General features: G+C 45.8%; 1 protein-coding gene and 2 non-coding genes across 4 annotated transcripts; all 3 read left to right on the top strand.

Moving 5' to 3' along the window:
- Window positions 1-312: 312 nt before the first annotated feature.
- TPT1 (tumor protein, translationally-controlled 1) lies at window positions 313-4417 on the top strand. Of its 2 annotated transcripts, XR_011466277.1 has the most exons (7): window positions 313-472; window positions 708-781; window positions 1344-1534; window positions 1894-1999; window positions 2780-2896; window positions 3665-3844; window positions 3933-4417. XR_011466277.1 is itself a non-coding variant. In XM_070380273.1 (6 exons), exons 1-6 carry the CDS (start codon window positions 445-447, stop codon window positions 3665-3667), a joined length of 519 nt encoding a protein of 172 aa, XP_070236374.1. In that variant the 5' UTR covers window positions 313-444; the 3' UTR covers window positions 3668-3879. The 2 variants fall into 2 exon arrangements, 1 of the variants encoding a protein (XP_070236374.1); XM_070380273.1 differs by lacking the exon at window positions 3933-4417 and having other exon boundaries at window positions 3665-3879.
- On the top strand, window positions 3463-3594 carry LOC138990305 (small nucleolar RNA SNORA31). The gene has a single exon (XR_011466416.1). It is a non-coding gene; the product is annotated as a small nucleolar RNA SNORA31 (small nucleolar RNA).
- A 225-nt stretch (window positions 4418-4642) lies between the features above and the next one.
- LOC138990306 (small nucleolar RNA SNORA31) lies at window positions 4643-4769 on the top strand. Its single transcript, XR_011466417.1, has one exon. It is a non-coding gene; the product is annotated as a small nucleolar RNA SNORA31 (small nucleolar RNA).
- The last annotated feature ends 21114 nt before the right edge of the window (window positions 4770-25883 follow it).

Below are 25883 nucleotides of genomic sequence, written 5' to 3'. Positions count from 1 at the left end.
GGGAGCGCCTTCCTCCTCCCTCCTCCCGCGCGCTCCTCACCTACCATTCCTCTCCCTCGCGCCATCAGGCATTTTCTCTCCGCCCCACCCCCTCCTCTGCCTTCCCCTTTCCCAGGACCGCCCGGCGAGCCCGGGGGGAACGCGTGGCCTTGTACCCCGGGGCCAAGTCCCCGGATGCGCCCCTCCCCTCCCCCACAGCGAGCGCTGCGGCCCCGCCCCTCGCGCAGCTCTGCGTGATGCGTCACCGCTCGCGGCGCTTCCGGAGGCGCCGCGCGCGATGACGTAGGGGGACGTGCCCTCTATATGAGGTCGGGGAGCGGCAGAGTCGGCCTTTTCCGCCCGCTCCCCCCTCCCCCCGAGCGCCGCTCTGGCCGCACTGCGCTCGCCCTGAGCTCCGGGCTCCTGCTAAGCCAGCGCCGCTGTCGCCTCCCTCCAGTCGCCATCATGATCATCTACCGGGACCTCATTAGCCGTGAGTCGGGACTGCACTGCCCCTCACACGGCGCGCAGGGCACGCGGCGGCATATGGGTGGAGGCGGGGGGTCGGTCGCCGCTGCCGCCGCCGCCGCTGTCGTGGGTCTGAGGGGCGCTCCTTGGGGGCGCGCGCCGGGGCCCGGGGCGCCCGGGGAGGGGCGGCGCGGCGCGGGAAATGGCGCCCGCTCGGGCCGCGGGCGCCTCGTGACGGTCGGGTCTGTGTTCCCGAGCAGATGACGAGATGTTCTCCGACATCTACAAGATCCGGGAGGTCGCGGACGGGCTGTGTCTGGAGGTGGAGGGGAAGGTGAGTCGGCCGGGCCGGGGCCGGGGCCGGGGCCGTGGCTGCGGCACAGGGGGGAGGCGAGGCCGGGCGGGCTCGGGTTTCCGCCGCTCCCCCGCCCGAGGTTGTGCAATCCTCCCCGTTGCCTCCTGGCGGAGGAGACTCTCTTTCCGGGCTCGGGTTTTTCTAGAAAACTGGAGGCGGAGCTGAGCCTGGAAATAGGTCCGCCACTTCGACGCCCATCCTCCCAGGCGGTCCGGGACAGACAGGTTATCTCCGGTTTGGGCGACCCAAGCGTTTTAGCGTCTGCACGGTTTTTCTTTGCTCAGCAACCCGACAGCCCATGCAAAATTTGCACTGTGTTGTAAATGACCCTTTTTTCGTTTGGGCCAACGAAGAGTTGTTGAACTGAGATGTTTCAGGAAAACGAAGGGCATGGATTTCCCCCCGCCCCGTAGTGTTCATGGTTTTCAACGAGAATTAAGTGTTGAGGGATGACTGATGAAAGAGCTGCCAGCATAGATTTTTCGATGCGTTTATGGTAAGATCGAGGATGTGTTAGCGACTAAACTTTTTCTTAATGCAGATGGTCAGTAGGACAGAGGGTAACATCGATGACTCGCTCATTGGTGGAAATGCCTCCGCTGAAGGCCCCGAGGGCGAAGGTACCGAAAGCACAGTAATCACTGGTGTCGATATTGTCATGAACCATCACTTGCAGGAAACCAGCTTCACAAAAGAAGCCTACAAGAAGTACATCAAAGATTACATGAAGTCGTAAGTGATACTGACACACCCAATTGATGTATGAAAATCCTGTAGGATTTAGGGGTTGACTTGCTTTGAGATTTTTAACAGCAGGCGTGCTTGTCAAAGGCTTTTTTCTATTGATGAGCTCAGAAGGGGGGCTGCTTTTCTATAAATATGAGGATACTGGAGGGTGCAGTGTGGTTTTACTTTTTTTAGAATAGTCCTTTGGTACAGAATAAGCTGAGGTGAAATTCAAAGTTAGGAAGTCTTAAAACATCCCTCCTATGAGTGAGTGTAATCCCCGTGATATTTTGCTGGTTTCAGTTTGGAATTTTTACTGAATGGAAACTTCACTCAGAACTGATTAATATGTCAATATGTTTTAGAATCAAAGGGAAACTTGAAGAACAGAGACCAGAAAGAGTAAAACCTTTTATGACAGGGGCTGCAGAACAAATCAAGCACATCCTTGCTAATTTCAAAAACTATCAGGTAAATAACTTTAAAATATTTGGATCAAAGGATTGTATAATTTTAACTGAGCAAAACATGAGTTACTTGATGAGCCTCTGATGTAATTAAGTTGGAGTTATTTTTCTGTGTTCTGAGCAGTTTAAATACTGGACAGATTTTACTTCAGCAGTCTGGGCTGTAGGGAGTTGCCTTCTCTGCTCCTAAGCAAGCATGTTTCCAGATCTTGTCTTCTGCTTCCAAAATCTTATTCGACTCAACATTTCCCAGTTGTTTGGAATTACTTGTGTACTCTGAAGTAGTCTTCTGGTTTTCTTTTTGCAACACCAGTATGTCTTGTTGCCACTGAAGCCCTTTCTGATCTGAGCTTGTCCTATTGAGAAGCTCCAGTGACTTTGTTTTACTGACACAACCTGGCTCTTTGGATTTTCCAGTTTCACACATCCTCTGGCCATACGATAACTTCTCATGTGATGTGCTCTTCTCATTGGGGGCCTTGTGTTCTCTGTGCTTGACTATGTAAACAGCCTTGTTTGTAGGGTTTAGACTGAGATGTGTGGGGTTAGGTTTCCAGGGAGCTCAGTGTCCCTGGATTGCTCTGAACTCTTTTTTGATTATTAGTACTTTGCATTACCCGAAGTTTGATTAGTGAGCATTTTCCTCCTCATTAGAACTCATTAGTTGCTGACTAAATAGTGCCTCGATTAGATATTGGTGTTCTGAATCCTTTCATTTTTTTGTGTGTTTTGATACAATGCAGTCCTGTATAATCTAATTCTGGGTATTTGTTTGCTTCCTAAGTTCTTTATTGGTGAAAACATGAATCCAGATGGCATGGTTGCTCTGCTGGACTACCGTGAGGATGGTGTAACCCCATATATGATTTTCTTTAAGGATGGTTTAGAGATGGAAAAATGTGTAAGTATAAAGAAGTGTGTTGAAATCAGTCATGTAAAAATGGAGGTATTACAACCTTTTAGCAAATAAACCACTTAATGATAATTGGGGGCTGGTTGGAAAGGCCATGATGTTACTAGCTTTTAGTAAATACAATTTAGAGCAGGCTGCTGACCCGATGGCCAGTTGCTTTAGTAAAATTAAATGAATATCTGCTGCGCAAGGAACTGCTAAAGGAGAAATGAAGCCACTCACTTATCTTGGCTTTCAGTAGCTTCCATGTAAATTAGGAGTAAAATAAATTTAAGGCTATGCTAGGGAATTCCCTGGTGGTCCAGTGGTTAGGACTCTGGGCTGCTACTGCCAAGGGCTGGGGTTTAGTCCCAAGTTGGGAAACTAAAATCCACAAGCTGCTTGGTGCAAAAACAATCTACCCTAAACAGGATCAGGGGCAGCAGTGACCAGAAATGTCAAAGGACAGTACAGATGTTTTGCCAAAGGGATTATTCAAAGAATGTGTGAGGTTTCTGTTGGAATAGGGTGGGTGGGCCTTCTCAGAACGACTTCTCTGATTTGTAAGGATGGTTCTGCATCCACTGATAGACCTTGAACAATCTGCAGTTGTTCCTTTGGTTTGCACTAGGATGCAAAAGCAACATCCCCGCGCTTTCTGTCTGTCCGTGTGTGTGGCAGCTCGGATTGAATAGGGGAGTACATCTTGAAGCCTAGAAACTGAGATACTTTCATGCCAGAAAGGTGTGTTAATGGCCTCTTCCCTTGTTTTCCTAGTAACAAAGTTGGCAGTTACTTTGGATCAATCACCTGTCGTCATAACTGGCTGGCCACTGCTTTTCATCCACACAACACCAGGACTTAGACAGATGGGACTGATGTCATCTCGAGCTCTTCATTTGTTTTGAACGTTGATTTATTTGGAGCGGAGGCATTGTTTTTGAGAAAACGTGTCATGTAGGTTGTCTAAAAATAAAACGCATTTAAACTCATTGGAAAGAATGCCTCTTAGTTTAATATGTCATATCTAAATCCATCCTTGTAGCCTTCCTGGAGCAGCTAGAGTCTGGTTGTAGCCTACCACTAGAAAGCACCTTCAGATAACGTCTACAGTGAAACCACTTCCGGGACTTGGACTATACAAGAGTCAGAAGTAACTGAGTTTGGAGTAAAGGGAAAGACCATGCTCATGACAGTGCCAGCCAGCATTTGAAGTGGATTGCTCACGCGTTTCATCACCTACAAATGGAAGTGGTTATCTGGAAGAGTTTACAAAAGAATAAAGAGAGACTAACACAGTTGGAAGCCAAGTACTGTCTGAGCTTATTTTAGAGCTGAGTTCTAGAGAAACCTAGACGTCTGGAATATTTTGTCAAACTCCTTGGAACAGGGTTGACAGACTGGCTCGCCCACCACCTGTTTTGTGGCTAAGGTGGTGCTTATATTTTTTAAGTGGTTCACAATAGCTTATGGGACATGAAGAAAATAAAGTTTGTGTCCAGTTTTACTAGGACACTACCATGCCCTGTATTGGGTGGTATTGGCTGGTTCTGACATTGCTAGAAAATATTAGTGACAGATCTAAAGGCCGCCTGCAAGCCTTGAGGTACCCACATGGCCCTTTATAGGAAAGATTTATGGGCCATTGTTTTAAAAGATGAAATTATAAATGGACTGTGGAGTAGGTGGTGGGCAGAGAGAAAAGCAAATGCTCTGTTTTATCTGTAAAAAGGTGTGGGCATCAGAATATGAAAACGCATCTATTTGACAGACCTGAAGCAGTTACTGTCTGCTAAGGTTTACACTACAGATGCAAGAAAAACATCCTCGCGCTTTCTGCCTGTCTGATGTGGCAGCCCAGATTGAATGGGGGAACACAGGGCCAAACTTGGAACCCTACAAGCAAGGGACACAAGGAGTCCATGGGATGGTGCAGGGCCTCAGGTTGGTAGTGCCCCCTGGTGGCAGTCCAAATGATTGTTTGGAAACCGCAGTCATGCTGAAGGCAGTTTAGACATTCTATTGTAAATAGTGTAGACAACATGCCAGTGATACAGGAGACCACTCACCTCTGAAACTAGTGGGAGAATGTTCAGGCAGGGGTCAGTGCTATGAAGGTGACAAGACAGTGGGAGAAGTAGCATAAGCTGTGACCTGATAGCATGAGCTTGCATGCAGAAGGCTGAAAGGACAGGAATAGCAATACAGAGACTAGGAGTGGAGAGAGGCCAAATAGTTGCCTGTGAAAGTGAAGTCGCTCAATTGTGTCCGACTCTTCGAGACCCCACGGACTGCAGCCTACCAGGCTCCTCTGCCCATGGGATTTTCCAGGCACGAGTACTGGAGTGGGTTGCTATTAGTAGCTCAGTTGTGTCCAACTCTGCGACCCCGTGGACTGTAGCCCACCAGGCTCCTCTGTCCATGGGGCTTTCCAGGCAAGAATACTGGAGTTGCCTAAGAAGGCTTATTTTGGATCGTTTTCTAGTTAGTGTCATCTGGGTCAAGATAACTGCGAGGCTAACAGGTGGTAGCTACTTCCTGTACACATCAGAAGGCATGTGTTTTGTGTCACTGTCTAGTAAGAGGAAGCTGAAAAGGAAGGAGATTATGTGGGTATCTGGGAGCAAAGCATGCCAGGCAAAAGAGTAGTAAATTGAAGTAGAGTGTGGTTGACAGGTTCAGGGGACAAGGTGGCCGGGATGCTGGGCCCAAGATAGCAGGAGGACCTGAGCTAGAGAAGGAAGTGCACAGGAAAAGAAACCAAATCACACCGAAGCCCCAAGAGGGCTTTGTGTGGCAGGGTGATGTGATCTGATCTAAAGGGTCATTTTGGGTGCTGGGTGGCCAGGTAGAAGCAAAGAGAACAGTGATGAACAATATGAGAGAGTGGCTTAGTCTAAGGTAGTAGTTGGACAGGTGATTCGAAGTTAGAGAAGAGGATTTGCTAAGGTGCTGAATGAGGTGAAAGATACAAGGGGGATGGCAAGTGTCTTGACCTGATCATCTGGAAGAAAGGAGTTAACACAGGGAAGACAGTACAGGAAATCAAGGGTTCAGTTTTGAACAGGCTAGACTGGGATGCTGACTCAGGTGAATCAGGAAGAGAGCTGGAGAATTTGTCCAGAGATACAGGTTTCCCATGCTCTGAAGTAGGGCCTTCCTATGAAACCTTTCTTAGAGCAGAAATGGTATAAAGCAAAGCAGTAAACTCAGGGCAGATGCATCTTGTTAATGGATGCATAGAATAAATTGAGATAAGCACAGATGCTCATATATCAGCGCTACGGCAGCTTGATACAGAGATGCTGAGTGTAGTTGTGGGGTGCATGCTGTCTCTTGAGGGCTCACTGCAAAAGAAATGCTGAATGCTGTTTTCAGTTGTAACCTATTTTTTCTATAGAAGAAATTTTCTCTGGATTTTGTTCGATTTGTGGAATCAGGTACTATGTAGCTACGTCTTTTCTAAAAGCAAAGTTGTCTAGAAGGATGTCTGCTGGGACAAATGCATGACATTTGAAGCTAAAACACGGAGTGAGGTCACCTAGATGGGATGGACTCAGCCCTCCAACGTGGAGACTGGTCAATATGAAAAACCTGCAAAGTGATTATGAGGGAACTGCCTTTGATGTAGGAAAACCAAGGGAGAGGCCGCCTGGAGGCCCAGTGGACACCCATTTTAGGAAGGAGCAAGTCCACAGGGTTGCCTGTTGTAAATGAGTCAAGTAAGGTGACAGAATGGTAGACTTGGCAGGGGGTGGGTTTCAGCTGTAGGGAAGAAAACTTGAGACTGGCTCAAGAGAAGAGCAAACTCATGGGCAGCACGTTGCCCGTGAGATGTAATCATTCAAGGAGTACGTGTTCTTATTACGTGTGCCTCTGCTTAAACTATAGATACGTAAGTAACTCATTGAAGCCATTAGACATGATTTTCTTAAAATCTAACTGGGGGACTTCTCTGGTGCTCCAGTGGCTGACCCCACTCCCAATGCAGGGGCCTGGGTTCGATCCGTGGTCGGGAAGCTGATCCCGTAAGTGGCGTCACCACTACTGTGAGGGCATGTTTTCAACCACCAGCAAATTCTAATTTATTTTTTGAGAGCTTGTACATAGTGGGCTTCCCTGGTGGCCCAGACGTCTTATGGGAGTTCGAATGCCACAACTAAAGATCCCACATGCTGAAACTAAGACCCAGAGCAGCCATATAAATATTAAAAATAACCTAATTAGGTCACTGGTAAATATTGCATTGATGTAAATTCCATCTGAACTGCAGGGTTTAGGGTTTAACCAATAACTACAACTACACTGGCAAAACTGCAAGAAGAGCAGCAAAAATCTCAACCAACTTGAAAAAAATCCTGATAACAAAGCCTCCTTGTAAAGTTCTGACCATCTGCATGTGTGTGCTTGGAGCTGCGACCTGGGCTAGCAGCCAGAACCCTCTCAGTAACAGAATTTAAACCAGGGGACTTGAATTAACTGACACGACATCCTACTGACTGGTGACTTGCATTTAGGTCATACCATACAACTCTTAATTCTATGAGAAAAGTCTGGCTAATGACCCCTCATGGGCCACAAGCCTTTTCTTCCAAAAGCTCATTTTGTGGCAATTGGTGCCTGTTACCACAGACTTTGTCCATAAGAACTGAGGGCCCAACTTGCTGCTTTGGGGCTAGATTTATGACCCTCTGGGGTTGTGGAGGATACTTAAAAATCACTGCATTGAAAAAGTTTTCTTTTGATACTGTATAAAAATGAGCGCTACTTGGGATATTTGGTTCTTTTTATAACCTTTAACATTGTATTATTCCAAAGGAAAAGTCCTTGACTAAAGGACTTTAGCATACACAAGAAAAAGATGCTATGCACCTTTCACTGAATTAAAGCAGCTGCTGTGACAGCCATCTTGATAGATTTTGCAGATAGTTTAAAATGATTGAAGTCCTTCAGGTCCATCCTTTGGTTCAGTGGTGGTTTGGTGGACTGCATGCTTGTTGGCTGTCCAAAGCAGATTTCTGATACTGTGGGGGCATGTTTTCAACTACCAGCAAGTTCCAGTTTATTTTTTGAGAGCTTGTACATTGAGGGCTTCCCTGGTGTCTCAGATGGTAAAGAGTCGGCCTGCAATGCAGGAGACCTGGGTTCAATCCCTGGATTGGAAAGATCCCCTGGAGTAGGAAATGGCAACCCACTCCAGTGTTCTTACCTGAAGAATCCCCACGGACAGAGGAGCCTGGAGCGCTACAGTCCATGGAGTCACAAAAAGTCAGAAACAACTGAGTGACTAAGCACAGCACATTGTGGATTTGTGCTGCTAAAAATGCACTGAAAGCCTCAAGTGGATGTGGTTTTAGCAGGAGTCCATACAACTAAGTGAGAAAAATGCCAACTATGGGCCTGGGGGAGGGGTTGGGATTCTTTCCAAAGTAACTGCTTGCTCAGAGGTTTTTCCTTCAATGACCTCCCCACTCCTGCTCCAGGGCACACCTGACATCTGCTTTCCTTTATATATGTGTGGTGCTCTTTTCTGAGCTTTGAGGTAGAGCAGGGAGGGGGAGCACCGTAAGCTGTGCGTTTGCATATATGACTCACCATTTAGGAGAAATGAGAACTCATACCAGGCAACTCACTTGCGTATGTTGAACTCCTTTACTCCAGGACTTTTCCTTTAGAGTAGTGCAGTGTTAAAGGTTATAGAAAGAAGCAAATATCCAAAGGAGTAGCTCACTGGGAGAGGGCTAAGGCCACAATCACCTGTCAAGGGATTACGGTACTATAACTTACCTGGTGGTTCAGTGGTTAAGACTACTTCCAATGCAGGGAGCAAGGGTTTGATCCCTGGTTGGGAAACTAAAATCCCACATTGCTATGCAGTGTGGCCAAGACAATTAAAAAAAATTTGCACTATTTCTTAAAAAACTAAAATTAGAGCTACCTTATGATCCAGTGCTTCCCTAGTGGCTCAGGCAGTAAAGCGTCTGTCTGCAATGCAGGAGACCCGGGTTCGATCCCTGGGTTGGGAAGATCCTGTGGAGAAGGAAATGGCAGGCCACTCCAGTATTCTTGCCTGGAAAATCCCATGGACCGCGGAGCCTGGTAGGCTACCGTCTATGGGGTCGCAGAGAGTCGGACACGACTGAGCGACTTCACTTTCACTTTATGATCCAGCAATATCACTCCTGGGCATATATCTAGAGAAAACTAATTTGGAAAGATATGTTCACCCCAGTGCAGCACTCTTTACAATAGCAAAGACATGGAAGGAACCTAAATGTCCATCCATGGGTGAATGGACAAAGAAGAGTCATATGTATATGTGTGTGTATCTATACATACACGATGGAATATTAGTCATAAAAAGAATGAAATGCCATTTGCAGCAACAGGAACAGACCTAGAGATGATCACACTGAATGAACTAATAGACAAATACCATGACGTTGCTTATATGTGGAATCTTTAAAAATGGTGTAAATGAACTTATTTTCAAAACAATCACAGGTGCAAAAAACAAACTTACAGTTACCAGGGGGAAAGGCCAGGAAGAATAAATCGGGAGATTGGGATTGACATAAAATAGCTACTAAGAACCTACTGTATAGCACAGAGAAGTCTACTCAATATTCTAATTACCCATGTTGGGACAGAATCTAAAAAAAGAGTGGTGGTGGTTTAGTCACCAAGTCGTGTCTGACTCTTTGCGACCCCATGGACTAGCCTGCCAGGCTTCTCTCCATGGGATTATCCAGGCAAGAATGCTGGAGTGGGTTGCCACGTCCTTCCCCAGGGGATTTTCCCGACCCAGGTATCGAACCTAGGTCTCCTTCACTGTAGGCAGATTCTTTACCAACTGAGCTACCAGGGAAGCCATATGTATAACTGACTCACTTTGCTGTATAGCAGAAACAACACTGTAAATCAACTATACTCTAATAGAAATCGGCAGCTTCCCTGTGGTAAAAAATCCACCTGTGATGCAGGAGACCCTGGTCCGATTCCTGGGTCGGGAAGATCCAATGGAGAAGGGATAGGTTACCCACTCCAGTATTCTTGGGTTTCCCTTGTGGCTTAGTTGGTAAAGAATCCGCCTGCAATGCGGGAGGCGTGGGTTCGACCCCTGGGTTGGGAAGATCCCCTGGAGAAGGGAAAGGCTACCCACTGCAGTATTCTGGCCTGGAGAATTCCATGGACTGTATATCCATGGGGTCGCAAAGAGTCTGACTGAGCAACTTTCACTTTCTAATAGAAATTAAAACAAAATTTTTTTAAAGTTTACAGTATTTTAAATAGTCTCATAGAGCAAGTAGATGTTACTTAGTCCCGAGTTTCTGTCATTTAGTTTGACACCAGAAATCCAGTTGTGTACTTGGTGATTTTCCTCATGTTTAAAGATAGCGGGAGAACCCTAGCTTATTATCAAACACAGCTTGCCCATGGTCTTGACAACAGGACAGGGTTATCAAATTACTCCACCAAGTGCATAATCTGCCATTCCCTGAGCAGCTGGTAGAAATTTGGCAAATCACAGAGAAAGTTGGTATTTTGTGGACATCTATTCAAAACAGAGCTAAATGTGTAATTTCCTTCTTGAGTAATTTGGAAGTCTCCCTCAAGAACTGCCAATTTATAGTTTGAGTCAGATATCTAAACTAATATTCAACCTAGGGGGGAAAACTGGCAGGTGAAAGGGTGACAGTTATTGCAGATGAAGTTAAAAGGAAAATACAACTCGTGCCTGCCCCACACAGAAGGAATGGTGTGTATCAGCAGATGGCAAGCACAAAATTGGAAGCCCAGTCAACAACTCTTGGTGTGGTGCGTTACAATATCTTTCTCCATCACCTCGCCGGCACCCCATCCTGCCAAAGCCTCCATTGTATTGATGCCACATGGATGGATTTTGTCAGGTGGAACACGGGCTGGGTGGCAGTACCCTTGGTTATTGCTGTAATAGCAGGATGGCAAGTACCAACTGCTGGCATCTATTAAAAGCCAAAGTGACTAAGCTTTTGAAAGTTGGTTAAGTAATGTGCCACCTGTTCCCTGCTCCACAGACAAGGGAGGAGGAGGGTTGAGTGTGAATGTGGGAGCAGCGGAGATTTTAGCATCCCAAGAGCATCCTGGAGGCTTGTGTTTCTGAGGGAGTTATTTAGCCCTATGGTTTATGGAGTGGAGAGTTGTGCAAAACCCCTTCCAGCTATTGCTAAGCTTCCTCTCTCAGTATCCTGTGGGACGTGCCAAATGCCCTAGCTATTTCTTAGTGAGTTTGAGATTGACGTGTACACTCTGATAAATTTAAAATGGATAATAAACAAGGACCTACTGTAGAGCACAGGGAACTCTGCTCAATGTTACATGGCAGCCTGGATGGGCGGGGAGTCTGGGGAGAATGGATCCATGTGTATGTATGGCTGTGTTGCTCTGCTGCGCACCTGAAACTGTCACATTGTTAACTGGCTCTTCCCAGGTGGTTCAGTGGTGAAAAGTCCACCTGCAGGAGATTCGAGTTCGATCCCTGGGTAGGGAAGATCCCCTGGAGGAGGGCATGGCAACTCACTCCAGTATTCTTGCCTGGAGAATCCCCATGGACAGAGGGCTACAGCCCATAGGGTCGCAAGAGTCAGACACGACTTAGCAACTGAGCACGCACGCACATGCTCCAATATAAAATAAAAGGCAAACAAATCCTGCACTAAGTTTGCCGGATGTTCTCTCCTGTCCCCTCAGGGTGCCTGTGCCTGAAGCAGTTTCCTCCGCCCCCTCCCCATCTGCCTGCATTCACGCCTCGGGGGATGGGAGAGGTGAGTGTGCTCTGTTGGAAGCTGGTAACCAGGCAGGTGGAGCCGGGTAAAATGGCCAGAAGTGGAGGGGGCTTATTGGTCCCAGTGAATTTTGTTCTCTTGTGCAGACAGTAGGCAGCTGGCCAGTATATACTCAGATTCACTCATGTACACTAAAGTGCAAGTGTGAGCTTTGACCAGATGGAGCCTGACATTTGGCTCTTCTCCAAGATGGGAGAAAAGCTGTGGACGCCTACAAAGAACAGGGGGGTTTTAGGGGTTGAGCAGTTTTCCCATTCTAGACCGACTTCTGCTTTTTTTCCTCAGTCAAAGCTAAGGCTGTGAGAATGACCCATTTGATGGAATGACTGATAGAGAATTCCCACAGGGTTATCACCAAGCGGGTGTGTCCAAATTGCCAGGTGAGTCACCATATTTTTTTGTGGTGAGGACACTTAAGATCTACCTTCTTAACAAATTTCAACTATTCAATAAAGTGTTATCTACAGTAAAACAAAAACAAAAAAACACCCTGCTAGCTGGGGACTGCATTTACTCTTTCTGCTTTGTTTCTGGGGCTTCTCAGGTGGCTGTAGTGATAAAGAACCCACCTGCCAATTCAGGAAACGTAAGAGATGCAGGTTTGATCCCTGTTTGGGGAGATCCCCTGGAGAAGGGCATGGCAACCCACTCCAGTATTCTTGCCTGGAGAATCCCATGGACAGAGGAGCTTGGCGGGCTACAATCCATAGAGTTGCGGAGTCGGACCTGATGGAAGCGACTCAGCATGCACGCATGCACTTTGCATCTAGGTGTAGAGCTTGGGAAGATGCCAATGGAAAGCTGTTTTTTTAAGGAAGCCACCCACCATTTCCTTCAATATAAACTTATAATGAAATTCTGTACAAAACCCTTCACAGCTGGGCCACTTGCTTACCTGTTCAAGCTTCCCTGCCTCTTTTTACCATCCGCTCTCTGCTGCGAGGGGGAGCGCAGGCAGAGTGATTCTGACCTGCTGCACGGAAGTCTTGTTCTTTTCTTGAAGATTTCACTGCATTTTATCTTGGAAGAGTTTACTGATTCCTCCAACCATTCCATCCACCCTCCGTGCTCCAGTGAGGTAACTGTCCTCCACGTTACTGAAGTCACTGAATTCCTTGTCTTTGCTTCACTGTTATTCCTGAAATCAAGGAGGGGGTTTTGTCAGTCTCCCTTCTTTGCCGATGGCATTCTGTACAGATTTGCTGATGGGGTAAATAGTGAGCTTTCAATTTCTCTGTGTGGCTCCTGTTTTCAAACACAGTCTCTAAGTTTGGGAAAGTGGATAACCAGACCAGAATGTGTGGTCTGTAGGACAGCAGTATCTTCTTGCTGAAGTGCTTGCGTCACAAGCCGCTGGTCCCAGCAGTCCCTTACGGAGTCAAAGGTGAAGGTACCTAATTGCAAAGAATGCAAAATGCTTCTCTTCTGTCTTAATGGTGAAATATTTATTTTTCAGAGCACCTCACGTGTGTGAATGCTTAGCTTCCCCTAGTGTCTGGAATTAACAGTTATGCTCTTTGTATTGGCTGCTGCATGACGGGCTTTTTCTTATCCATCCTGGATCCCCAGGTTGTGTCCCAGTGATCCCACGGTGGGAGATGCGCATTTTGCTGAATCCGGAAAAATGCAGCGCCCTTGTCTCCTCCCTGGTGGTGCTTCAGAATATCCTGGTGTGATTTTTCCAAATACAGATGGAACTCTGCATGCCACATAACAGACAGAGGGGTTTCTATACATTAAGTCGGAAACTGAAGAGGATCTTAAACTTTCCCTGTTTTCAAGCTAACAAGTTAGCCTACCACAGTTCCATGTACATTTTATGAAAAGACTTCCCTGGGGGTCCAGCGGCTAAGACTCTGCACTCACAATGCAAGGGCCCGGGTTTGCTCCCTGGTCGGGAAGTAGATTCCACATGCTGCAACTAAGAGTTTGCATGCTGCAACTAAGATTCAGCATAGCCAGATAAGTAAGTAAAATACTTAAAAAGACACAAGACCTCTAGGTTAGAGATAATGGTCTACCACTCACAGCAAAAACAGTGGCCAGAGCAGCATCTTGCATTGGGTCCCATCCCCCACCCCCAACAGAGTGACATGGTGAGGGCCAGACGGTCCCAGCGCTTGCAGTGGGGTGCACTACAGCATTAGGAGCTTACAAGGCTACTAACATATCTGCCCATCCTTCCCTCTGGATAAGCACATTATTTACATACCTGGAATGCAGGCAAGTCTCTGCAGGAAATGGGAAGATATCTCTAGTTTAAGGTATCTCTGAGGAGCTACATCTCCAAATCTCTTCAGAGGGATACCCTGTCTCTACATTCCAAGGATGTCTATTATTTAAACATATTCCTTGCAAATTTGAAGATGATTCAGAGAAGTGGAAAGCTATCTCATGCTCTTGGAGACTGGAAGAATTAATTGTGTTAAAATGGTCATCCTACCCAAAGTAATCTACAGATTTAATGTGATCTCTATCAAATTACATGACATTTTTCACAGAACTAGAATGTATAATCCTAAAATTTATAGAGAACCATAAAAGGCCCAGAATTGCCAAAGTAATCATGAGCAAAAGGAACACAGCTGGAGGCATAACCCTCCTAGACAATATTACAAAGCTACAGTAATCAAAACAGCATTGAACTGGTACAAAAACAGACATATGGCTCAATGGAACAGAATTAGAAACAAAAACAATAAGCCCACACACCCATGGTCAGTTAATCTCCAACAAAGGAGGCAAGAATATACAATGGAGAAAAGACAGTCTCATCAGCAAGTCGTGCTCAGAAAGCTGGACAGCCTCATGTAAATCAGTGAAGTTAGAACACTCTCTCACATGATACACAAAAATAAACTCAAAATGGCTTAAAGACTTAAATATAAGACATGACACCATGAAACTCCTAGAATAAAATATAGGTACACCATTCTCTGACATAAATTATACTGATGTTTCCTTAGGTCAGTCTCCCAAGGCAATAAAAATAAAAGCAAAAATAGACAAATGAGGCTTAATCAAAATTAAAAGCTTTTGCACAGCAAAGGAAACCATAAACAAAATGAAAACACAACAACCTATGGACTGGGAGAAAATATTTGCAAACAATGTGACAGATAAGGAATTAATTTCCAAAATACACAAAAAGCTCAGATAGCTTAATAATTAAAATAAATAAATTAAAAAATGGGCAGAAGACCTAAATAGACATTTCTCCAAAGAAGACATACAGATGGTCCAATAGGCACATGAAAAGGTGCTCAACATCACTAATTATTAGAGAAATGCAAACAACAACTATAATGAGGTATCACCTCAAACTGGTCAGAATGGCCATCATTAAAAAGTCTACAAATAATAAATGCTGGAGAGAATGTTGAGAAAAAGGAACCCTCCTATACTTCTGGTGGGGAATGTAAATTGGTGCAGCTAATACAGAGAACAGTATGGCAGTTTCCTGGGCCTTCCCTGGTGGCTCAGATGGTAAAGAAACTGCCTGCAATGTGCGAGACCTCGGTTTGATCCCTGGGTTGAGAAGATCCCCTGGAGGAGGGCATGGCAACCCACTCCAGTATTCTTGCCTGGAGAATCCCCAAGGACAGAGGAGCCTGGAGGGTTATAGTCCACAGGGTCACAAAGAGTCGGACATGACTGAGCGACTAAGCACAACACAGCACATATGGCGGTTCCTTAGAACTCTAACAACAGAGTTACTATATGACCCAGGAATCCCACTCCTGGGCATATATTGGAGAAAACTTGAATTCAAAAAGTTACATGCACTCCAATGTTCATAGCAGCACTATTTACAATAGCCACGATATGGAAGCAAAGTAAAAGTCCACTGACAGATAAATGGATAAAGAAGATGTGGTCTATCTATCAACCTATCCATGTATGTACACACAGGGACACACACACACACACAGTGGAATGCTATGCTATGCTAAGTCACGTCAGTTGTGTCCGACTCTGCGACCCCATAGACGGCAGCCACCAGGCTCCCTGTCCCTGGGATGCTCCAGGCAAGAGCACTGGAGTGGGTTGCCATTTCCTTCTCCACAGTGGAATACTACTCAGTCGTAAAAAGAATGAAATAAGGCCATTTGCAGCAACATGGATGGACCTAGGGATTATCATACTAAGTGAAGTGAGTCAGACAGAGACAGACATTGTATGATATCACTTACATGAGGAATCTAAAAAATAATGCAAATGAATTTATATACAAAACAGAAACAGGCTCACAAACATAGTAAACAAACTTACGGTTACCAAAGGGGAAAGGGGAGGAGGAGGGATAAATTGGGAGTTTGGGATTAGCAGATACAATGTACCAAACATAAAATAGATAAACTACAAAGTCCTACTATATAGCACAGCAACTATATTCAGTATTTTGTAATAAACCATATGGAAAAATATGAAAAAGAACAAAATATATATGAACCACTTTGCTGTACACCTGAAACTAAGATAACACTGTACATCAACTAAACTTCAATTAAAAAAAAACACCCAAATATGCCTTTTTCTCAGAAGACCCAGACCAAACTGGAGTATGAAAGTCTTGAAGAATTGTTTCCAGCATGCAAACTCATAGAAAAAGAACAGCAACTCTATAGGAAAATGGGCAAGGAGTATAATCAGAGAGTTCACAGAAAAGAGACTCCTCCTCACTCAGAATACAAGCAATACAAGTAAAAACTGCACTCTGATATTATTTCTGATGGGCTTCCTTGGTGGCTCAGTAAAAAGCCCACTTGCCAATGCAGAGATGCAGGTTTGATTCCTGGGTGAGGAAGATCCCCTGGAGAAGGAAATGGCAACCCACTCCAGTATTCTTGTCTGAAGAATCCCATGGACAGAGGAGCCTGGTGGGCTACAGTCCATGGGGGCACAAAAGAGTTGGACACAACCTAGAGACTAAAAACAGCAACAGTAATTCTTTCTGACCCATCAGATTGCAGATAGAACACTGTGCTATTCCTCTGTTGTGGAGGCTGCACACAACAGAAATAAGCAGCCCCGAAACTAACACATCACATCACAGATGCACATAACCACTGACCATGACCTTCCTTTCTAGCAGTTTATTCTACTTATATAATCACTGCAAATGAACTAGTGTATATAGAAAGCTGTTCTTTGAGGTATCATTTGTGATTGTGATGGAGGGCTGTTTGAATAAATTATGGCATTGTCTCAGTCCACGTGGGCTCCTATGACAAAGCACCATAAACCGGGGGGCTTGAATGGCACAGTTGTCCCTGACAGTTCTGGAGGCTGGAGCATAATCGGGTTCTGCTGAGGGCCCACTGCCTGGTTTGGAGATGGCCATCTTCTCACTGTGTCCTCACGTGGTGGAAGATGGTGAGGGAGCTTTCTGGGGTCTCTCGTAAGGACACTAATCCCATTCATGAGGGGTCCACCCTTATGACCTAATCACTTCTCAATGGCCCTATTCCTAATAGCATCACATTGGAGGTTAGAATTTCCACAGGTGAATTTTGGGAATGCACACCCACAGCAGGTGTTGTGCAGGTTGAAATATTTGTTTATTGAAATGATATGCAATCATAAGAATGAAGAAGTCTTCATGTACTGCTATGAAATAATCTTCAAAAAATATTTTTGTGTGAAAAAGCAAAGTACAGAACAGTGTGTTCAGGAAAAAAAAAAAAAAAAAGCTTATTTGCTAGTATGGGCGTAGAATGTCTCTAAAGGATACAAAGGGCTTCTCAGGCGGTGCTAGTGGTAAAGTACCTGCCTGCCAATGCAGGAGACTATTAAGAGACATGGGTTCGACCCCTGGGTCAGGAAGATCCCCTGGAGAAGGGCATGGCAACCCACTCCAGTGTTCTTGCCTGGAGAATCCCATGGACAGAGGAACTTGGTGGGCTACAATCCACAGGGTCGCAAAGAGTCAGACACAACTGAAGCGACTTAGCACACAAAGGATACACAAAGATAGGAAATCTCTGGAAGGAAACCGGAAACACTCCAGGAAGGAGTGGACTTCCTGTAACTGTGGACTTTTTGTAACCTTGATTCATGTGAATGTGTTATTCATTACATGAATTCAATGTTTTACAAGCTGAGCCCCATGCCACACCTACTTAATCAGAATGTCTACATTTAAAAAGTCCTTTTGGAGACTCTGTCACCAGCTTGGGGCTGAAGAACCAGTCTTATAGCAGGAACTATGGGCAGGGAATGACTTCACTAGATAACCAAACAGCAGACAATCAGCATAGCTAGTTCACAGTTCCCCTCTCTTGCTGGAACAAAACATAAAGCACCAGAGTAGAAAGAAGTCTCAAAAGTCAACGAATGGGGACTTCCCTGGTGGTCCAGTGGCTAAGACGCCTCCCTCCCAATGCAGGGGCCTGGGTTGGATCCCTGGAACTAGATCCCACGTGCCGCAACTAACAGTTCACATGTCACAACTAAAGACCCTGCATGTCACAACCAACACCTGGAGAGCCAAGGAAAAACATTAATATTAAAAAAAAAGAGGACTTCCCTGGTGGTCCAGTGGATAAGAATCCGCCTGCCAATTCAGGGGACATGGGTTCGATCCCTGGTCCGGGAGGATTCCACATGCCACAGAGCAACTAAGCCTGTAGCCACAGCTACTGAAGTCTGCTAGCCTAGAGCCCCGTGCTCTGCAACAAGAGCAGCCACCGCAAGGAGAAGCCAAACACTGCAATGAAGAGTAGCTCCTGCTTGCTGCAACTAGAGAAAGCCCTCCCACGGCAACGAAAACCCAGCGCAACCAAAAATGATAAATAAAAAATAAATAAGAGAGAAGTCACCAATGCTCCCCGCTTCAGTGCTCAGGGCCCTCAACCTACAGTCCTCTTGGCCAACGTGCCCTGAGCCTTGCATTTCTGCAGGTGGCTTGGCCTCATTTTCCACAGGCTATGTCAACATTTTAATGCACTTAAACTTACATTTTTGGGGGGAGGGGGCAGTTTACAGTAGTACACACATAACTCATGTTGGGCTGGACTTTCTACTAGCTGAAACTCCTGTCTTTCAGCTGTGCCCCCCACAGACGCGGGTGCTGCTGCACACGGAGGAAACTTATTAATACACTGTGACACTGTTCTCTCACTTTGCACACCAGATGTTTCAGCATCTGATTTGTGCCGTATGTGGTTTCCTTCCTTCTTCTTTTTCTGAAATTCCATTTTAGGCCTGCTAAAGTACATGGAAGATGATACCGTTTTGCATTCATTTGGCAAACCTAAGAAAAAAGTCATTATTTCAAATCCTGGAAGAAAGCATGTAGGATGAGCACAGCACGGAGCTGATGTCTTGAAATCTGGGTTCTAACTGAAACCCCAACCTGTACTAACTGTGACAACTGCAACATCTTAACTTCTCCAGGCCTTAGTATCTTCCTCTAGAAAATGCAGACTAATACTCTGGTTTAGTAAATGGTTCAATAAATGGAGGATATCATAGGAATCTCTTTACCATGAGAAAATTTTTTTTTTTCCGTCATGCCAAATGGCCCAACCAGGGATTGAATGTGTGCCCTTCGCAGTTAAAGCAAGGAGTCCTAACCACTCGACCACTTGGGAGGTCCCAGGAAATTCTTATACACCGGTCTCTACTGTGAATCAGGTGCAAAATATGGGATGCCTGTTCACATTCTCTTAAAAAATTTTTTTTTTATTTTTAGTCTTTATTGAGTTTGTTACAATATTGCTTCTGTTTTATGTTTTGTGGTTTTGTTTTTTTTTTTGGTCACAAGGCACCTGGGATTCTAGCTCCTGGGCCAGGGATTGAACCTGCAACCCCTGAACTGGAAGGTGAAGTCTTAACCACTGGACCGCCAGGGAAGTCCCCACATTCTCTTTTACACAGCCTTGATAAAATGTTTCAAAAATATGTTTTAGCTCATGGGCATTACCTACTACTGTCCTCAAAACTTATTTTCACTCAAAATCTCCTTGCCATCATGCATTCAGCAGTTTGAGAGACGGCTGACAACACAGGCCTGTGGACTAAACCCTGGACGGGGAGCCCTGAGTCCTGACTCCAGTACTGGCCCAGACCCCCAAAGCCACAGAGCAGCAGTCCAAGATGAGATGATTCAGTTCAGTTCAGTCGCTCAGTCGTGTCCGACTCTTTTCGACCCCATGAATCGCAGCACGCCAGGCCTCCCTGTCCATCACCAACTCCCGGAGTTCACTCAGACTCACGTCCATCGAGTCGGTGATGCCATCCTGCCATCTCATCCTCTGTCGTTCCCTTCTCCTCCTGCCCCCAGTCCCTCCCAGCATCAGAGTCTTTTCCAATGAGTCAACTCTTCGCGTGAGGTGGCCAAAGTATTGGAGCTTCAGCCTCAGCATCAGTCCTTCCAAAGAACACCCAGGACTGATCTCCTTTAGAATGGACTGGTTAGGTCTTCCCATCTTCTATACATCTATTCTTCCTGAGCCCTTAGGCCACTGAGTCTTTATTCAAGCTTGTCTGAGCCACTCTAAGATTCTCGTTCAGCGTTAACAAGTTGTTAGATGTCACTTTAAAATGGGTGAGCTGGGACTTCCCTGAAAGTCTGGTGCTTAGGTCCAGTGGTTACGACTCTGAGCTTTCACTGCAAGGGGTAAATGTTCGATCCCTGGTCAGGGAAGTTCCACCTGCTGCGTGGTGAGGCAAAAAAAAAAAAATCTAAAATGGGTGAGCTGGGGATTCCAGTGGTCAGGACTCGGTACTTTCACTGCCTTGGGTGTGGGTTTGATCCCTGGTGGGGGATCTAAGATCTCACAAGCTACATGGTGCCACCAAAGGGAAGGGGTTGGTGAGCCTAGCATCTTCCTGTACTGTATGAATCTTCCCTCTGTGTGTTCGTGTTCTTCTTATTTCCAAAACAGAACATTAAAAATGCAAAGCTGGTTTTAGTCTTGTAGGGTGATGCCTTCGCTTTTGGTCTGTTTCTGGAGGAAATGCTGGAAATGTGCCTGAAAGGCTGTGCTGTTGTACCTGGGGCTGGAAATGCCAGGTCACAGCCCTTCCCGCAGATGCCTGGCCGTGGAGTGGAGGGTGGAAAATGTGTCCAAGAACTGATGGAGTAAGATTCGTATTTCATGGCAAGGTGAGAAGAATTTAAGCATAAAACTGTTCTCTGCCTGTTCGGGCCTCCTCCCTCTCCTTTTATGCGTGTGTGCATTTACATTAACCAGACCTCCTCGGAGGATAACCTTCCTTAATCTCAACAAAAGTCACAACTTCTTAGGGGATAACCTTCTTTCTTAGTCTTGTAAGAGGCCACGAGGACCCCTGACCCAGTACTCGCTCTGTAGTGCAATCTGGATTGTGTAAATGGTCTATAACGCGTACAGCCCTCTGTCTCAAAAATTTGTATAACTTGACCTCTAACAGGCAGAACAGTCCTCAGAACTTTCTGAGAGGTTGTTTCCTTGTCCTAATCCTCGGTTTGGCTTTAGTGAAATGAATTTCCATTTTTTTTTTAGACTGACTAATTTTTTCTTTGACAGGATATTAGGATGTGAAATAAAATGCATATTCTATGGCAAGACGAGAAAAATTGAAACAGAAAAGATCTTCTCTGCCCTTTGGCCCCTCTCTTCCCCCTGCTGTGCACTGTGTATCTGCCTTGTGCCTGGACCAAACCTCTACCATCCACAGAAATACCTGCTCAACTGCAACGAACAGTGTTCTCCTAGCATCTTTTATCTTTTAAGACAATGCCTTAAAAGATAACATTCCTTCCTGATCTTCCAAGGAGTCACATGACCCACCTCGATGGCGATTAGATCCGGATCGTGTAAACTGTCAATAATGCGTCGCTTTGACGCACGGTCCTCGGTCTCAAAAAGCTTATGTGAACTGCATCTTGACTTCTAATGAGCAGGACGGTTCTTGGAGCTTTCTGAGAATCTCTTCCTGGATTATAATCCTCAAATTTGGCTTGAATAAAACTTTCCAATTCTTTCTTAGATCGACTGATTGTGCTTTTGTCTACACGGAGAAGGAACACCTAGTTGGCTGATGCTAAAGATATCCAAGCAACCAATACTATCATCCTCTCCCTTCTGAGAATCTGAGATCAAAGAAGATCCAGGCTTAGACTGCTGCAGAAAGAAGAGTTTATGACAGGAAAAACAAGGAATTTCCACCAGGTTATCAGGCACTGACACGACCTGCTAATAAGTTTTTATGGGATGATTAAAGTGGCAAAACTGGATATCATTTTGGAACGTTTTTCACACATCCCTTCCTAGAGGCAAGGGGCTGTGTGAAAGTATGGACAATATGTGGGGTCTTTCAGCCTGTGCTTTTTTTTTTTTAGTATTTATTTGGCTGCGTCGGGTTCTAGTTGCAGCACGTGGGATCTTCGTGGCAGCGCACAGACTCTCTAGTTGTGGCTCATGGGCTTAGTTGCTCCTCGGCATGTGGGATCTTAGTTGCCTGATGAGGGACTGAACCCATGTCCCTCGCATTGCCAGGCGGATTCTGAACCACTGGACTACCAAGGAAATCCCAGCCTGCAGTTGATGGCTTCTGCAGGCCTCGTGATGTGGTTGCAGAGTGTCGTTTCCCTCCTCTTCGTGCTTAGGTCCTCAAAATAGATGTTCCCACTTCACTGTGTCCTGATATTCTTGGACCCTGCCTCCCTCCCACTGAGATTCTAGCTGGAGCCAAAAACTGGACCAACTTTACTTATTTCCTGTCTGTCACAGGCAGATCTTTTTAAGTCCTTCTTAGAGAGAAAAGACAACTCCAAACTTCAATATGGCTGGGTTGGAGACTTCCCTGATGGTCCAGTGGTTAGGACTCCACGCTTCCACTGCAGGGGGCACAGGTTCGAGTCTTGGTCAGGGTACCAGGATTCTGCATGCAGCACAGTGAGACCAATATATATATATACATATATACCTGGTTGAGTTGAAAACAACTTCCCAGGTGGCACCAATGGTAAAGAATCTGCCTGCCAATGCAGGCGATGCAAGAGACATGGGTTCGATCCCTGGGTGGGGGAAGATCTCCTGGAGTAGGAAATGGCAACCTACCCCAGTATTAAAACATGTTAGAGTTGAGACATGTGGTAAATTGAATGAATGGTGGCCCCGCTGGTCCTTCTGGACTCCTGCCTCTGTGACTTGGTAGCTCCTTCCATCAAGAGATGAAGTCTATTGCCTGCCTCTCCACCTCCAGCCTTGTGATTTGCTTTGACCAGGAGATTGGCAGAAGCGTCAGTGTGGCAGGACTAAGTTTAGGCTTCCAGAGGCCTTAAGCACTTCTATTCTCTGGGAGCTCTGCCTCCACCAGAACCATCCAGGGCTGGCTGCTGGAGGATGAGAGACCAGGCAGGCGAGCAGTGACTCCTTACAGCCGAGATCATCCCAGAACTGCCAGCTGACCAGCCAGCTGACGCAGATGCACGAGATAGCCTGGCCAAAATGAAACAAGACCAGAACCGCCCAGCTAAGCTCGGCCGAAACTGCTGATCTGCAGAAGCTTAAGCTAAGCAGATGGTGGTTGCTTTAGGCCACTAAGTTTGGGGTTAGTTTATTCTGCAGCCGTATTTTGGTAACTGTTTACCGTTTCAGGAGAAGACAACGCTTCCCTGGTGGCTCAGATGATAAAGAACCTGCCTGCAATGTGGGAGACCCAAGTTTGATCCCTGGGTCGGGAAGATCCACTGGAGAAGGGCATGGCAACCCACTCCAGTAATCATGCCTGGAGAATCCCATGGACAGAAGAGCCTGGTTGGTTACAGTCCATGGGGGTCAGAAAAGAGCTGGACATGGCTGAGTGACTAACACTTTCACTTTCAGGAGAAGACAAAGAAATGGTTCTGATCATTAGAACTATAATTCCCACATTTATACCACCAGCCATGTCTTCTGCCTTGAATTTCAGACCCATATATCCAACCACCTACCCAGCAATATCACCCCCACAGCCTCCTGTAGCCACAGCCTTCCCTATCTCAACAAATGAACAACTTCATCTTTCCAGTGGTTCAGCCTGAAACCTTGGCTTCATCTTTGACTTTTCTTTCTTTCACATTCTACATCCAGTTTATTAGCAAATCCTAGGGACTCTACCTTCAAAATATATCCGGAACTTGTCTGCTTTTCATTACCTGCATGGTTACCGGCTTGATCCAAGCTCTTGACTGGATAACCGTAGGAGCCTGCTAACTGACTTCCCTGCTTCCAAACTGACCAATCTACAGTTTAATCTTAACACCTGATCTTTCTAGAACAACTCTGATCATCCTCTTCTTTGCTTAAAATGCTCCTGTGGCTTCACAAATCTCCCAGAGTGAAGAGCCAACGTGTTTACGGTGTCCTAGGAAGTCCTTCCTGAGCTGTTCCCTCAGTAGCTTTTCTTTCTTTTGGCATGAAGCATCCTAGTTCCCCGACGGGGATCGAACCTGCGCCCCCTACAGTGGAAGCACGGAGGCCTAACCACTGAACAGCCAACTACTCACGTCCATCGAGTCGGTGACGCCATCCAGCCATCTCATCCTCTGTCGTCCCCTTCTCCTCCTGCCCCAATCCCTCCCAGCAACAGAGTCTTTTCCAATGAGTCAACTCTTCGCATGAGGTGGCCAAAGTACTGGAGTTTCAGCTTTAGTATCATTCCTTCCAAAGAAATCCCAGGGCTGATCTCCTTCAGAATGGACTGGTTGGATCTCCTTGCAGTCCAAGGGACTCTCAAGAGTCTTCTCCAACACCACGGTTCAAAAGCATCAATTCTTCGGCGCTCAGCCTTCTTCACAGCTGGAGTTAGTAATTCGCATATTCCCTGCTGCTTTGCTTTCTAGGAGGTCATCACTAATACATCCTTTAAGCTCTCTGCAAGAAATGCAAACTTCCTCTCAAAACTCAAAGTGTTCCAGGACCTACTAGGCCCACTTTTTTTTTTCTTTCTGGGAGGGCTCTCTCGTGGAGCCTGTTTCCTTCCTGCTCCAGTCCAGACCAGTTTCCACACCTGCTGCCTGTGGTCACATGGAGACTTCTGCCCTCAGCCTGGATTCCCTTCACTACACACCTAAATTCTGTCTTGGTGAAGCAGCTCTCTTATGGCTTATTGGGAGGTTACATTTTTTTTTTTTTTGAGACTTTACTTGTATAAAATATCCTTATTTCAAAGGGTACCCTCCTCTCACATTTGATGATTGATAATTTGGCTAAGACTGGGAAGAATCATCTGTCAGATTTTTGACATTGTCCAGAAAGCCACTGTCTTCTAGATTCGGTGTTGCAACCGAGAAGTCGCCATTCTAATCGTCACTTCTTTGCATGCCAACTGCTGCTTCTCCTCTCTTGCAGCTTTTAGGATCTTCTCTTTGTTCTTGGTGTTCTGAATTTCCTCGGTAAGTGTCTTTGTACATGACTGACAGTCATTTTAACTTGCATATGTTTTTAATTTCTTAGGGATTTTCTTGGAAAAAAAAAAATGTTTTTCCTTCCACTTTCTCAGTTCTCACTTTCTGAATTTTTTATTATTCAAATGTTAGATCTCCTGGGCATGCTTCTTGGGAGGTGAGATTTAGCATTATCTGATGCCCAACAGCTAACAGTGTCACCAAAGGAGCCAGTTCACATACAAGGTGTCAGCTGGCTGTGCCATGATAGCAGCACATGCCCATAGCTCAGCGCATCTAACTCAGGACTTGAATGTGAAGAGCCCACCTTGTTAGTATGTGGCTGGGTGTTGGGAGTCCGCAGGTAACACTGGGCGAGCGGTGAAAAAAGCACACAGAAGCTTTTTACAACATCAGTTAGGGAGCATCAAATACCTTTCTCATATTTGTACCATCTTTTATGGATTGAAATGGTTTTTTACACAGGTGTTATAATTTCACATAACATGGATCAGAATCTCAGAATCTTAGGTGCCCTTACAGAGTAGTGAGCCTGGACCCGGGCAGACTAGGAGACCTGAGTCACGGTTTTCCAGTCTTCAAGAAGATCATCTGCTCCCTGTGTTACAAGGATTGTCTTTTTTTTTTTTTTTTAACTGATTGTCGTCTTGCCTTGGGAATGTGTCTGGACCCCTGTGCCTCCGTGTGTTCTGTGCAGTCACAGTAGCTGTGTATGTTGGTGAAGGCGGAGAGGCCTGGAGGAGGGTGTCTTTTATTACATAACGACATGGTGCGTTGTCAGGCACACAGC

This window comes from Bos mutus, chromosome 12 (assembly GCF_027580195.1).
Source record: "Bos mutus isolate GX-2022 chromosome 12, NWIPB_WYAK_1.1, whole genome shotgun sequence".
Lineage (NCBI taxonomy): Eukaryota > Metazoa > Chordata > Mammalia > Artiodactyla > Bovidae > Bos > Bos mutus.
Note: the sequence above shows the minus strand (reverse complement) of the source record. Positions and strands in the feature narration are given on the sequence as shown.

Bases quoted from the DNA above. Each gene is read 5' to 3' on its own strand.
- TPT1 (XM_070380273.1), top strand. From the start codon at position 445: ATGATCATCTACCGGGACCTCATTAGCC. The intron at 473-707 runs GTGAGTCGGGAC...GTTCCCGAGCAG, and splicing joins CTACCGGGACCTCATTAGCC to ATGACGAGATGTTCTCCGAC. The intron at 2,000-2,779 runs GTAAATAACTTT...TTGCTTCCTAAG, and splicing joins CTAATTTCAAAAACTATCAG to TTCTTTATTGGTGAAAACAT.